General features: G+C 38.2%; 1 protein-coding gene across 3 annotated transcripts in view; it reads left to right on the top strand.

Annotated features, from left to right (window-relative positions):
• Nucleotides 1-16,219, top strand: part of ARHGAP5 (Rho GTPase activating protein 5) — a 92,762-nt gene that overhangs the window by 20,858 nt on the left and 55,685 nt on the right. For all 3 annotated transcript variants that reach the window (XM_055130133.1, XM_055130134.1, XM_055130132.1), the window contains exon 2: nucleotides 565-4,452. In XM_055130133.1, coding sequence (XP_054986108.1) covers nucleotides 733-4,452 — 3,720 coding nt within the window. In that variant the 5' untranslated portion in view covers nucleotides 565-732. The remainder of the gene's footprint in view (nucleotides 1-564; nucleotides 4,453-16,219) is intronic.

The raw sequence follows: 16,219 nt of genomic DNA, 5'->3' as shown, positions 1-16,219 counted from the left end.
CTTTGGAAGGTCGAAAGGACCCATACCTTGGTAGCATTTAGGGGCTGCTACTCAGTTTTGTGTTGAGTATTCTGCCAGGGGACCTGCATGCAAAAGGCACTTCAATGCTTCTTAACTACCTCCAGGCCCTTGATTGCCATAAATTTTGAGATCATCTTGTATTTACGGGCTGGAGCGATAGCACAGTGGTAGGGGTGTTCACCTTGCACTCAGCCGTCCTGTGTTGATTCCTCCACCCCTCTTGGAGAGCCCGGCAAGCTACCGAGAGTATTGCGCCCACACGGCAGAGCCTGGCAAGCTACCCGTGGTGTGTTCGATATGCCAAAAACAGTAATAATAAGTCTCACAATGAAACGTTACTGGTGCCCACTTGAGCGAATCGATGAGCAACAGGATGACTGTGACTGTGACTTGTGTTTATAGCAATAAATTTCAAATTGCTTTTGTAGTGGTTTCTTAAAATGCATAAATTTTCATCGTTCTTTTGTTACAGACATCTGCTATATATACATAACTAATGTGCTTAACTTATGACTGAGATTTTTTTTTTTCTTTCCTTTCTAGGAAGATGATCCATATGATCTTGAAGACAGTTCTGCACAGACATGAGGGAAATACAAAGAACCAAATATAGTTCTGAAATACAGAATCTATATTTTGAGTTGATTTTATTTTCAGAATGAGAAGTACATCTGCTTACCTTTATGAATGTAGAGACATGAGAATAGAGTGATGATGGCAAAAAACAAAGAGCCTCGCCCCCCATCCTATACCATCAGTGTAGTTGGACTCTCTGGTACTGAGAAGGACAAGGGTAACTGTGGAGTTGGAAAATCTTGTCTGTGCAATAGATTTGTACGATCAAAGGCAGATGAATATTATCAAGAGCATACTTCTGTGCTTAGCACCATTGACTTTGGAGGACGAGTAGTAAACAATGATCACTTTTTGTACTGGGGTGACATTACACAAAATGGTGAAGATGGAGTAGAATGCAAAATTCATGTCATTGAACAAACAGAGTTCATTGACGACCAGACTTTCCTTCCTCATCGGAGTACAAATTTGCAACCGTATATAAAACGTGCAGCTGCCTCTAAACTGCAGTCAGCAGAAAAACTAATGTACATTTGCACTGATCAGCTAGGCTTGGAACAAGACTTTGAACAAAAGCAAATGCCTGAAGGGAAGCTCAATGTAGATGGATTTTTATTGTGCATTGATGTAAGTCAGGGATGCAATAGGAAGTTCGACGATCAACTTAAATTTGTGAATAACCTTTTTGTCCAACTGTCAAAATCAAAAAAACCTGTAATAATAGCAGCCACTAAGTGTGATGAGTGTGTGGATCATTATCTTAGAGAAGTTCAGGCATTTGCTTCAAACAAAAAGAACCTTCTTGTAGTGGAAACATCAGCACGATTTAATGTCAACATTGAGACATGTTTCACTGCACTGGTACAAATGTTGGATAAAACTCGTGGCAAGCCTAAAATTATTCCGTATCTGGATGCTTATAAAACACAGAGACAACTTGTTGTCACAGCAACAGATAAGTTTGAAAAACTTGTACAGACTGTGAGAGATTATCATGCAACTTGGAAAACTGTTAGTAATAAATTAAAAAATCATCCTGATTATGAAGAATACATCAACTTAGAGGGAACACGGAAGGCCAGAAATACATTCTCAAAACATATAGAACAACTTAAACAGGAGCATATAAGAAAAAGAAGAGAAGAATATATAAATACTTTGCCAAGAGCTTTTAACACTCTTTTGCCAAATTTAGAAGAAATTGAACATTTGAACTGGTCAGAAGCTCTAAAGTTAATGGAAAAGAGACCGGATTTTCAGTTATGTTTTGTGGTGCTAGAGAGAACACCTTGGGATGAAACAGATCACATAGACAAAATTAATGATAGACGAATACCATTTGACCTCCTGAGCACTTTAGAAGCTGAAAAAGTATATCAGAACCATGTACAACATCTAATATCAGAGAAGAGAAGGGTAGAAATGAAGGAAAAATTCAAAAAGACTTTGGAAAAAATTCAGTTCATTTCACCTGGACAGCCATGGGAGGAAGTCATGTGCTTTGTTATGGAGGATGAAGCCTTCAAATACATCACTGAGGCTGATAGTAAAGAGGTATATAGTAGGCATCAGAGAGAAATAGTTGAAAAAGCCAAAGAAGAGTTTCAGGAAATGCTTTTTGAGCACTCTGAACTTTTTTATGATTTAGATCTTAATGCAACACCTAGTTCAGATAAAATGAGTGAAATTCATACAGTTTTGAGTGAAGAACCTAGATATAAAGCTTTACAGAAACTTGCACCTGATAGGGAATCTCTTCTACTTAAACATATAGGGTTTGTTTATCACCCAACTAAAGAGACCTGTCTTAGTGGCCAAAATTGTACAGACATTAAAGTGGAGCAATTACTTGCTAGCAGTCTCTTGCAATTGGATCATGGTCGTTTACGATTATATCATGACAGTACCAGTATAGACAAAGTTAACCTTTTCATTTTAGGGAAGGATGGCCTTGCTCAAGAATTAGCAAATGAGATAAGGACACAGTCCACTGATGATGAGTATGCCTTAGATGGAAAAATTTATGAACTTGATCTTCGGCCAGTTGATGCCAAGTCGCCTTACTTTCTAAGTCAATTATGGACTGCCGCCTTTAAACCACATGGGTGCTTCTGTGTATTTAATTCCATCGAGTCACTGAATTTTATTGGGGAATTTATTGGAAAAATAAGAACTGAAGCTTCTCAGATCAGAAAAGATAAATATATGGCTAATCTTCCATTTACACTAATTCTAGCTAATCAGAGAGAGTCTATAAGTAAAAATCTGCCAATTCTAAGGCACCAAGGGCAACAGTTGGCAAACAAGTTGCAGTGTCCTTTTGTAGATGTTCCTGCTGGTACATATCCTCGTAAATTTAATGAAACTCAAATAAAGCAAGCTCTAAGAGGAGTATTAGAATCAGTTAAACACAACTTAGATGTGGTGAGCCCCGTTCCCACAAATAAGGATGTAGCAGAAGCTGACTTGAGAATTGTAATGTGTGCCATGTGTGGTGATCCATTTAGTGTGGATCTTATTCTTTCACCTTTCCTGGATTCTCATTCTTGCAGTGCTGCACAAGCTGGGCAGAATAATTCCTTAATGCTTGATAAAATCATTGGTGAGAAAAGAAGACGAATACAGATCACAATATTGTCATACCATTCCTCAATTGGAGTAAGGAAAGATGAACTGGTTCATGGATATATATTAGTTTATTCTGCTAAACGGAAGGCATCTATGGGAATGCTTAGAGCATTTTTATCAGAAGTTCAGGACACGATTCCCGTACAACTAGTGGCGGTTACTGACAGCCAAGCAGACTTTTTTGAAAATGAGGCCATTAAAGAGTTAATGACTGAAGGCGAACATATTGCAACTGAGATCACTGCTAAATTCACAGCATTATATTCTTTATCACAGTATCATCGGCAAACAGAGGTCTTTACACTATTTTTCAGTGATGTTCTCGAGAAAAAGAATATGATAGAAAATTCCTATTTGTCTGATAATACAAGGGAATCCTCCCATCAAAATGAGGATGTTTTTCTACCATCTCCCAGAGACTGTTTTCCCTATAACAACTATCCTGATTCAGATGATGATACAGAAGCACCACCTCCATATAGTCCAATTGGGGATGATGTACAGTTGCTTCCAACACCTAGTGACAGATCTAGGTATAGATTAGATTTGGAAGGAAATGAATATCCTATTCATAGCACCCCAAATTGTCATGACCATGAACGCAACCATAAAGTGCCTCCACCTATTAAACCTAAACCAGTAGTACCTAAGACAAATGTGAAGAAACTGGATCCAAATCTTTTAAAAACAATTGAAGCTGGAATTGGTAAAAATCCAAGAAAACAGACTTCACGGGTTCCTTTGGCACATCCTGAAGATATGGATCCATCGGATAATTATGCGGAGCCCATTGATACAATATTCAAACAAAAGGGTTATCCTGATGAGATATATGTTGTCCCTGATGATAGTCAGAATCGCATTATTAAAATTCGAAACTCGTTTGTAAATAATACCCAAGGAGATGAAGAAAATGGATTTTCTGATAGAACCTCAAAAAGTCATGGAGAACGGAGGCCTTCAAAATACAAATACAAATCTAAAACTCTATTTAGTAAAGCCAAATCGTATTATAGGAGAACACATTCAGATGCAAGTGATGATGAAGCTTTCACTACTTCTAAAACAAAGAGAAAAGGAAGACATCGTGGAAGTGAAGAAGATCCACTACTTTCTCCAGTTGAAACTTGGAAAGCTGGAATTGATAATCCTGCAATCACTTCAGACCAGGAGTTAGATGAAAAGAAAATGAAGAAAAAAACCCACAAAGTAAAAGAAGATAAAAAGGTAAGTTTAATATTTTGTGAATGTGAACGATTTTTTGTTATGTTATTGGGTTGTGTACTTTATCGTACTTGGAGTAAAAAAATTGATTACATATTCAGCATAGCATTTCTAGATGAATGTTTATTTCTTTTACAAAAATCTAGGTAGAAAGTTACATTTTTTTGTTTGTAATTGTACAGTGTGTCTGTTTTTCCCTGTGGCTAACGGTTTTGCAATACTAGTTTTATATACTTAGCTTTATGTAGGTTATATTGACAATTCAATAAAATTTCTAAATTTTTGTTTTGTGTTTTTGACCACACCTGGCTGTGCACAGGGCTCTGTGCTCAAAGATCACTCCTGGTGGGTTTTGGGGTTAAGACAAATTCCCTATCAGCTGTGCAATTGCTCCAGCCCACAATAAAACTAACATTTTGTAGTCTTGAAATTTATTAACTTTTCCACACAGTTATTTGTGGATAGTGGTGTACTGCCTAAAGGTATGCAGAAAGCTTTCTGAAATTTGAACTGTAGAATTCTGACCAAATAGCAAATTTCTGTCTTGTATAGTTATAGTATGTATTTTTGATGGTTTTAAGCATTAGTATGTAGCTACCATTAAAGTTATACTTAATTTCTTCTTCTCCTTTTTTTTCTTTTTTTTTTGGCTTTGCATCACACCAAGCAATGCTCAGGGGTTACTCCTGGCTTTGCACTCTGGTATCAGTTCTTGGGGTGCTCAGGTGACCATATGGGATGCTGGGAATCAAATCTGGGTCGCCCATGAGCAAGGCAAGCATCCTACCCTCTATGCTATCTCTCCAATATACCTGTATATGTAATTTTTATTACATTGTTTTCACAGTGGTGTTTTTGGATTTTTGAAATAATACTCATCTATACTAAAAGCACAAACTCTTATTACACAGCTTTTCACTTACCCCACTACGGGTCTTAACTGCACATTTTATCATTGTCAAGAGACCTCAATATTTCTTTTAATTTGCTTAAATTATTAAAGCTATTTAATGTTTATTAAGAAAAATAGAAATTGGAGAGGTAGTTCAGCAGGTTAGTACACATGCATATCACCGAGTGCCCAAAAATAATGCTGCCACACACTTTGTATTTCATTGCTTTTATTTTTGTGTTATTTTCCACTTTTGATTATAGGTTTTGGTAACTTTTTATATATATGGGGGTGCTGGGCACACACCCAGCATTTCTCATGACTTACTCCTGGCTGTGTGCTCAGATAACTCTGGGGTAGATGAAGGTTTGGAAAACAATATGGGGTGCTAGGGATCGAACTCAGGTTGCCTGTGTGCAAGGCAAATGACCTGTTTGTACTATTGGTCCAGCCCACTTTATACATTATCTTAATTTAAAATAATGGCAGGTTGTAGAAGAAGCTCTTTATACACTTTTACCATGTGGCCAACTGATTGCTTTTTGCTCCATTTGCTTGAAGAATATATGTGCGTGTATGTATGTATTGGGGTGTTTGTATCTTTTTTGTTTTGGGGCCACAGTCAGTGTTTAGTCATGGCTTTGTGCTCATGATCATTCTTGGCAGAACTTGGGGCACCATATGTGTGCCAGGGATTTAACCCAGGCCAGCTGTGTGGAAGACAAATACCCTACCTGCTCCATTATACTATCTCTTCAACCCCACGGGGTTAGTTTATTTTTTATCCTTTGAGATTAAGTTGGAGATATTAGATCCTACTATTACACATTTTATTGTGTATTTACTGATAACTCCATTCGTTCCTGTTGCCTGCTAGCGTAGCTGATGGCATACTGGGGGCTCTTTTGGGATCAGGGGAATGACGACTGTCGTTGTTACTGTTTTTGGCATACCATGTATGCCATGGGTAGCTTGCCAGGCTCTCTGAGAAGGACGGAGGCTTTGGGGGCAGCCTCTGATCGCCTATACAGGTGTTTCCAATCTACCGAATGTAAGCTTTTGGTCAACTGGCATGTTGTAACGATCTGTACTCTGACAAACATGCACCTGCCTGCATCTCTGGGCAGCACCTGGGACACTTGCGGCTTCAGGTTGATCTTCTGAGAAAGAGATGGACATTACTGGCGCCTGCTTGAGCAGATCGATGAACAACAGGATGATAGTGATGAGAGTGATTTACTGATAACTAGAATATGCTGTCAAGACTGCAACAGTACAGTTACCCTAATCAGGAACTTTTTTTTTAAAATGTAGGAGTACTGCTATTTATTCAGCTGTTGATTTAAGCTGATTAAACTGGGCATGAACTTCACATTACTTTTTTTTTAATTGAATCACCGTGAGATACTTAAACTTTCATGTTTGAGATTCAGCCGTACAATGATCAAACACCCATCCCTTCAGTAGTGTACACTTTCCACCACCAGTGTCCCCAGTATATCTTCCCCTCCCCCCATCCCAGACTTCACCGTGCCTCCATGGCAGGCAATTTCCCAAATATTTTATCTCTACTTTGGGGCATTATGTTTTGCTCGAATTTTCCCACACCATTCAAGCCTGCTTGCCAGGGGCAGATGCTAGATCATTTATTGTCCATTGTTCATTTTGAATATCTAGGGTGCCCCGGCCGCATGCTTCTGAAATCCCAGATTGTAAATGGTTGGGTTTCAGAGACATTTCTGTAGGGCATTAATCCATTTGGGGATTCAGTTGGGTGTCTCTGGACCAGGGCTCTTGATGCACTAAGGTGGCGCCTAGAGGCACATTGTGGGTGTAACAGCCAGGCTGACAAGTGGGCAGGGAGCTGGGGAGGGACAGCCAAGCCCTCTGCTGTCATGTGGCATAAAAATTTTGTCCTAGAACCCGCATACCTGGGCCTTGCTTGTGGAACCTCTTGTTCACCGGGATTTCATCTGGACTAGTCTGGGAGACAGCACCTGCTCCATCTGGGGTGCCCCGGTGAAATTGGCTCTGTATGGGGCCCAGAGAGATCTCTGGCTTCATGTTGTCTTCTGGAATTCGCTGCTGTGTCTCTGGCTTTTGATCTCTTTCGAGATTTATTTATGGGTCTCTGAAACAAGGCCAGTAATAGAGTTTACAGGGTGGTGCTGGAGTTGGTTCCTGGAGATGACTGCCAGTGCTTCCATGTCTATTGGGAAGTGGGGGAAGGTACCCCACCCCAACTCCGTGAAAGCCTGTAGATTTCAGTCACAAAACCTACGTACCTGAATTTCCAGCAGATTATATCTTGGTGAGGTCTGTTCTGAGATGGTGGAGTCAGGCTGGGGGTATGGTGGCAATTTTGGATTATGGAAGCAAGCAGCTGCTGAGGGCTCTGCTTGGGCAGGCACAGGCCCACCTGCCCCTCTCTGATTTACCTCAATCTGTTCCACCATGCGCGGATCTTATCTATGGGTATCTGAAATAAGGCCAGTAAGTGAGCTTGTATAGCTGATCCAGAGGTGGTTTATGGGCGTGGCTCCCACATACCTAGCTTTTGGCCATTTAATTTCTTGGTAAACTTGGTCCCAAGTTGTTGGGGTCTAGCCAAAGGCATAGCGCCAATTTGGGGGTATCAGGAAGCCTGAATGCAAGGCACTATAAGGCTGCTGATGCACTCGCCCTGCAGGTACAGGTTGACCTGTTGGCGGCACCATACCCCCCAATCAGGAACTTTTATGATTCAATATTTATTATTTAAGACATAACTCACTTGTTCAGTAATGTTCTTTACATCTCCCAATTTCATTTTTTAATTGTAGTCGTAAATATATACATACACTTTCTATATTTTAGTCATATTTTTCAGTATTACTATATAGTCTTCCAGATTTTTGTTGTTATGTAGTTTTCCATCTAGCAGATTGTATCAAGACTGGATAAGACTTACAGGTTTTTTTATTTTACTGTTTTTTTATTCCAGTAGTCAATAAAAGTTTATGTACTTTGTATAACTTATTCTGATAGATAAGGAAAGTGAAATCACTTAATTCAACAAAAGGCATAAGTAATGTTAGTGGCAATATTTATTTTTACTGTAGGTCTTTAAGTTATAGCTTTGAGTTCTGATGAGAAAGAAGGGCAGATTTGTAAGTTAAGGTCTATTACAATGTTTCTTGATTTCTTTTTTTTGACAGATTTTATTATTGGGTTAAAATACTGAAGTTTCTGAATGCAGCTTTTTATACCTCTGGTCACCTCCATATTTCTCAGTCTGAGAATTATTTTTGTTATTTTGCCAGTTTGGTTATTTATATTCAGCATTTGAGGAACACAATCTTTTTCTTAATGAATAACTTACCAGCACATCAAGTTTCATTTTTGTTGCAAAAGACATGATTTCTTTTTTTTTTTTAAGTAGCTGAGTAGTATTGCATTGAGTAATGTATCTAGATATTTATTCATGGGAATTTATATTGATTCAAATTTTGACTGTTGTACATAATGTTGCCATGAACATAGGGGACAAACTTTCATAGTAGTGTTTTCATTTCCTTCAGGTAAATGCCTGGAATCAGTATTGCTACACCAAATGTATGTTTGTTTGTTTTTAAGGATACATTCCCATCAGTAGCTTAGCAGAGTTCCTTTTTCTCCACATTCTCACCAACACATTTCCTGTCTTGGATATATGCCATTCTTAACAGTGTAGCTCAAAGGTTCCTAAATTTATTTGGTTCATAATCTCCACACACCTCCTCATCCCCCCCCCCCCAATTGAGGGGGGGAAAATATTCAGCTTCCCTCTGAATACCTTTTTTTTGTTGTTTTTGTTTGGGGCCGCACTTGGTGGTGCTCAGGGTTTACTCCTGGCTTTGCTCTGAGATCACTCCTGGTGGGATCAGGGAACCATATGGGATAGTGGGGAGCAAGCCTAGGTATGCCACATGCAAGACAAGTGCCCTACCTGCTGTACTGTATCTCTCTGACCCTTGGAAATCTACCTTTAAATTAACAACCGGAAGCATCCCTCAGTTGTACCTGAGGCTACTATAGTATTCCCTTCAGCATCCAGCAAGGGACAGTAGTATATCATTCTCTTTGGGAATCACTAGTGTAAGATGAAACTTCATTTGTGGTTTTTTGCATTTTTCTAGTAAGTGATGTTGAACACTTTTCATGTTTCTGTGAGGTATAATCTGTGTATCTTCTTTGAAGATCTACCAGATCTACCTGCTTTCTTCTTTTACTTTTTCTCATTTCCGGTCACATCCAGTGATGGCTCAGGGGTTGTTCCTGGTTCTGTATTCGGGAATTATGCCTAGAAGTGCTTGAGAGACTATATGGGATGCTAGAGATCCAACCTGGGTCGAGAACTGTATGCACAGCAAGCATCCTGTGCACTGTTCTATCATCTCTCCAGCCCCCTTCTACCTGCTTTTTGATTGGGTTGTTTCTGTTGATTGGGTTGTTTCTGTTCAGTGGTTTTTTAATATGTACGTTTTTGGTATTGACCCCTAGTGAGGCATTTGATATGACTTCTGGTTTTGTTTAAGCTTTCCCACTAAAAGCTTTTGAATTGGATGCAGTCTCCTATTTTTGGTTTTATTTTTCTTGCCATTGGAGTTCACTTCAAATTTATCACGGAGGTCAAAGTGAGGAGTATGTCGTCTATGTGTTCTCAGATCTTACTCTTTATTTTGTTTTACATTAGTTTTGTGTATGATTTTTAAATCTAGTTTTATTTTTGTATGGTTTTAAATAATGGGGTTTGTTTTTGTGTGTGTGTGCACGTGGAAGTTCAGGTTTCACAACTTGTTGAAAAAAATGTTACTTTCTCCATTATATGCTCTTGGCTCTTTCATCAAAAATTATATAATCAGGGGCTGGAGTGATAGCACAGCGGGTAGGGCATTTGCCTTGCATGCAGCTGACCAGGGTTTGATTCCCAGCATCCCATATGGTTCCCTGAGCACCGCCAGGAATAATTCCTGAGTGCAGAGCCAGGAGTAACCCCTGAACATTGCCAGGTGTGACCCAAAAAGCAAAAAAAAAAAAAAAAAATAATCATATGTATGTGGACTTTAGGACTCTGTTCTGTTCCTTTGATCTGTGTCTATTTTTCTTTCAAAACCTTACTATTTTGATAAGTCTTTATAGTTTGAAAGTAGGGTGATGTCTCTTTTCTTAGATATTTGCTTTGATAATTTATGGGGATTTTTTTTTTCTTTTTGGGGGGTCATATCCGGCAATGCACAGGGGTTACTCCTGGCTCTGCACTCAGGAATTACTCCTGGCAGTGCTCAGGGGACCATATGGGATGCTGCGATTCGAACCCGGGTTGGCCGTGTGCAAGGCATACGCCCTACCTGCTATGGTATCACTCCAGCCCCTAATTTATGTTTTTTTGTATTTTCATTTTATATAAAGTTTGGAATCATGTATTCTGTTTTTTTTGAAAAGTGTGTGTGTTTCGATAGTGAACTGAGTTTGCAAGTTACTTTAGATAATATGAACATGTTGCATAACTTGAGCTACCTTTTAATTTCTCTGGCTCTTGTTCTCTTTCTTATATCTGTCTAGACTTTTAATATGTCCATTTTTCATCTCTTCGGATATGCCTTAACTACTCCTTGGTATTTTGCCTCTTTTGATTAAAATTTTAAGCAAATGTGTAATTATTTTAGTTTCTACTTTGTTATAAATAGAAATTTAGTAGATTTTTGTACTTTTTTTTAGATTTGGATCATATCCAGTGATTCTCAGGGGTTAGTTTTGGTTCTGCATTTAGGATAATCACTGCTAGGGGTGCTCAGGGGACTATATGGGATGCTAGGGTTCACCCTTGGTAGGGCTTGGGGACCATATGTAGTGCTGAGGATCAGACCTGGGTTTGCTGTTTTTCAATGCCAAGTGCTTCCCACTGTACTTTCTCCAACCGTCCACTCTGATTTCTACTGACTTTTGGTGTCATTTGTTAGCCTTTTTCTAATGCTTTAGAGTAAGGTTAGATTGTTTGACTTCTTCATTGATTTTGGGCCATCTTGTAATGAATTTCCCTCTTAATGCTTTTACTGAATCTCATAGGATCTGATAACTTTTCCTCTTCATTGGTCTAATATTTTATTATTTGATTCCTTTATTTACTCAAGAATTATGTGGAAGGACTGGAGAGATAATGCAGCAGATAGGGCTCTTGCCTTTCGTGCAGCTGATCTATGTTCAATCCCTATCATCCCATCTAGTCCCCCACCACTGCCAGGAGTAATTCTTGAGGACAAAGCCAGGATAACCTCTGAACATCACCAGGTGTGGCCCCATAACAAAATAAGAATTGTGTAGAAGCCTGTTATTTAGTGTCCATATGTTTGAGCTTTTTTTCTTTCTTTTTTTCTGATTACACTGCTTGATTATGATTTCCATATGTATATATTTCTGTTTTGTGTCCCAACATGCTGTATTCTTGAGAATGTTCCACAACTACTTGAGAAAAGTATATTCACTAATTTGGGAATGGAAATTTTTATATGTCTTTTTAAACATTTCTGACCAATTATTCAGCTCTAGGACATTTTCTTTATTGGCAGTTTGAGTTTCAGTTTTGTCACATTCTTTGCAGTACTTAGTATAGTTGGGCTTTTTATATCTTAAATCTGGATGTCTAACAGTTGAAGGCTTGTGTAAATTTAAGTAGCAAATTTTCTTCCACAGAGGTACATAAAATAATGGTATTGAATATAATAGTTGACATTTTAAATTTGTTGAGTGATTTTAATTTTTATGATTATTATTACTATTCTAGACAAATGGGAACTATCATACCTAGATTTTTTCTTCCTTTCATATTTGAAAATGTTTTGTATATCTATTACTGGCATATGCCTCATTGCCATTCTTTCCTCACATGTATTAAAGCAGTGAGTTGGCCTTGACTTGTGTTTCAGTTGATTTAACTCTTTAAAATGTGTAATATTTGTATGTGTACACACACACACACACACACACACATATTGGTTTTTGAGCCACACCTGATAATGGTCAGAAGTAATCCTGACTTTGCATTCAGGATTTACTTCTGGCATTGCTTGGGGTGTTGGGGGGACCAGACAGCATGCTGGAATCCAACCCAGGTCAGCTGCATGCAAAGCAAATGCCTTACCCACTGTAGTTTAGCTCTGGCAAAAAATTATATATATATATATATATTATTTCAGTGGTGGTGGATATTGAAACCAGGGCTTCATTCATGGCAGTCATACACTTTACCGTTGACCTATATACCTAGCCATGTGTTAGCTATCTTCTAGAGTTGTTCTGAGATTGTCTTGCAGTTTTATATACTCGGTTTCTTAATAGATTTATGCAATGATATGAATTATTGAAAACAAGAGAGATTATATTCTAGAAGCATTTGGACCTTTTAAAAATCTGGCTTCTGTCCCTGTGGTCTTAAAAAGATTAACAAAGACTAGTGCAACTTCATATTATATCCTTAGATTTGTATTTTAGGACTTTGTGTGTTTATATATGTACTTTGTGTGTTTATATAATGCTTTGGATCTCTGCATGGCTACCTGTTTTTTTTGGGGGGGAGGGTGAGGTTGGAGTTTGGGTCACATCCAGTGGTGACTATTTCTCTAGCCCCTATACACATTTTTATAGTATTTTTATAGTAATTTTTTTTATTCAAACATGAAAGGAGGAATATAAGCTGAGACATCACCATAGAGTTTAGGTAGTCAGTTCTTAATGTGTTCATTTTTTGTGTTTGTTTTTTGTTTTGAGGCCATACCCAGCATTTTTAAGGGGTTACTCCTGTCTCTGCACTAAGAAATTACTCCTGATAATGCTCAGGGACCATAAGGGATGCTGGGGATCAAACCCAGGTTGACCACATGCAAGGTTCTGCCTTGTCAGCTTCTGTTTCATGTTTTTAAGTAAAAAGCAATTGAAAAGTCAGTTCTATAGGGTGTCTTAAGATTATGGGTGAAGCACAAACAAGATATGATAGGAGACTGTTGTAATTGCAAGGAGGGGCTTTGTGAAATAATCTTGCATTGATGCAGGCTACTAAGCCAAAAGAACTGGTTTTTTTAAAATTAAAATTAACTCATTTTAATCTCAAAAGCAGTTAGGCAAGGAAGAAAAATTTTGTTGGACGTCAAATGCAGATTATGAAGTGGCTGTCATCGAGTCTAGCTAGGGGACAGATATACATATAATGAGAAAAAAGCACATGAAGCATAACCACTGAATATATATAAGAATATGAATATATATAAGAAATATATAAGAGGAATATATAGATAGATGACATTCAAAAGATAATATCTTAAGTCCAGGGTTTTGAAAGCTTTGATGAAATTAACAAACTTTAGAGTGTAGTTACTCCCGGCTCCTGCACTTAGGAATTACTCTGGTGGTGGTCCGGGGACCATATGGGATGCTGGGAATTGAACCCAGGTCTGCCACATACATGACAAACACCCTACCCGCTGTGCTGTTGCTCTGGCCCTGTACTCAGTAATTTTTTGATAGTGTGCATCAGAACTGAAATCTGTTAATATTCTGATGGCTAGTCAGAACAGTTCTTTGTCCCATTTCTGTGTTTCCTGACTCATTTTAAAATTAAATACTCGTATGATTTTTTAATGCCAAATTTGTACACTTGGTCTTTGTGTTTTTAACACCCCCTCCCCAGTTGATCTGTTTCCTTTCTTTTTTTTATTCTAAGATGGGAACCTTTTCTTAGATTTTATAACATGTGGAAGGAATCCTAACTTGAAAATTCTCTTTCTCTTAAACTGGGTTTTAGTGCCAATCAGAAGACTAGATTTGATGGACTTTCTTTTGTTGTGTGAACTCAAAATGAATTCCTTATTAGGGAGCAGAACCTCCGTAATATGGGGAGCACATCTGGTTGTGGACCAAAAACCATAAAACCTCCATAAAACATTTGTTTATAACCATTAAATTTTTAAAACCAGATCTCTTATACATGTAAATATATTAATTTTCATTCACAAATGAAAAATTATAAGTACTGTTGTTTTAATTCTATTACAGCAGCTGCTTTTCATCACCTGAATTAATTTTATAATGTTTGGAAATATGCTTTAAGGTCACAAACTAATTTTATCTATATTGATAAAATTCCAATTTTTTTTTCCCAATACATCTATTCAGTGATAAAAGTTACACTATCCCATATGGGGTCATGACCCATAGTTTTAGACGGTAGACTATTTAAACTGATCATCATCCTGTTGATCGTCGAATTTCTTGAGTGGTCTCAGTAACGTCTCCATTCGTCCAAGCCCTGAGATTTTAGACGCCTCTCTCTACTCATCCTTCCAACGAGACCTCCAAGCCTGCTCGGATCCTGCTCGAAATCTGCCCAGATTTCTCATTTCCCAGTAGCTATGCGGTCACACCCAGGGACTGCCCCCTGCCGGAAGAGAGCAATGCAGAGAGTCTCTTGCCCGCATGCGCCTGTCTTCCCCGGGGCCGCCTCAGATGGGATGGGCTCCAGCTTCCCTCCCAACCCCGAGCAGAGCTCCCAGCCTTTTATTTATATTGCCAACCACCAAATCCTATATTCTTCGCATATTATCTTCTAGATTGTTTTATTTTATTGTATTGCTTCCTTACCTAAACATTGCCATCAAGTGTTATGTTAAAAAAAATTGTGCTGCATTTGCCATAAGGCTTGAAGTCTATTTTATGGGTATGAGGAAGAATGCCAAAATAGTAATATTAACTGAAGAAATTGAACAGAGGGTAGAGACAGAAGAGAGGTTAATGTGTATGCCTTCCATGCATAGGGCCCCTGGTTCAGTCTCTAACCTTACACAGCCCTTTAAGCATACCTGGTGTGACCTAGTACACAGATCCTAAACAGTTTTTCATCCTTGGGTGCTCACATCCATTTGGCATGGCTGGTCAAGTATTGTCAAGTGTGGCTCCTAGTGCTCCCTCAGCACTGCTTAGAAGGCTCACTTCCCAAAATCTATAGAAAAGATACCTATGTTTGTACTTTGTGTCATTGGATATAATATTCAAAAACAGGAGATCGGTAGATACTTTTAGAATTGTTACAAGTTTTTAATTACTTCTGACTTCTAGAAACTCACAGTCTTTGTTAAGTAAATGCCTTTTTAGAGTACTGTTATTCAAACAGCTGTGATCAGAATTACGTCTGTATCGAGCTGTTCTATATCAAAATATGTATGTTACAGGGAAAGTTTGCTTTTTCCTTTTTAGTGTCCATCACTTCTTGAAAGTCGTTTGATTGGCTCTTAAGTACTTATATCTTAGGTTTCAAAAGAACTTTTAATTATGGCTAACTAAAAATTGGATTTGAAAAAGCTTTCTGTGGATTAATACAGGACGTAGATAGTGGCTTACATATCAGCTGTTTCTTCGCAGTTTAAGATAGAGTATCTTGTAGAGATTGAGAGTCATTTTTGGAAAGGTAACATCTTCAAAAGTAAGAAAGGTGCTTTTCAGATGCTTTCACCCAACACTTCAGTTTCTGCCTTAAGTTTTGGGCACTCTTAATTAATAAACTCTTATCAGAGGATGTTGCAGAATTCAGGCCTGTGTTGCCTTTATCCCTCAATCTCTGAGTGAAGTTGATTTTTACACACCAATTGAAGTAATAATTTCAAAAGAATGAAAATCAAAATGTCTGCTACAGGCAAGATTAATGTCTTATTCTTAATTGATCTCAGTGGCCTACCATAGTTTATTTCTATGATCAGTTATAGACAACTTTTTCAGTAGTAGTAGTAAAAGCATTTAAGGATACTTGATTGTAACAGTGGTAGTGTGTGATTCACTTATTAAGGTCCTGAACTTGATCCCTGGTACATTGTC

Source organism: Sorex araneus, chromosome 3 (genome assembly GCF_027595985.1).
Source record: "Sorex araneus isolate mSorAra2 chromosome 3, mSorAra2.pri, whole genome shotgun sequence".
In the NCBI taxonomy this organism is placed as follows: domain Eukaryota; kingdom Metazoa; phylum Chordata; class Mammalia; order Eulipotyphla; family Soricidae; genus Sorex; species Sorex araneus.
This window is presented reverse-complemented; position numbering and strand designations above follow the sequence as displayed.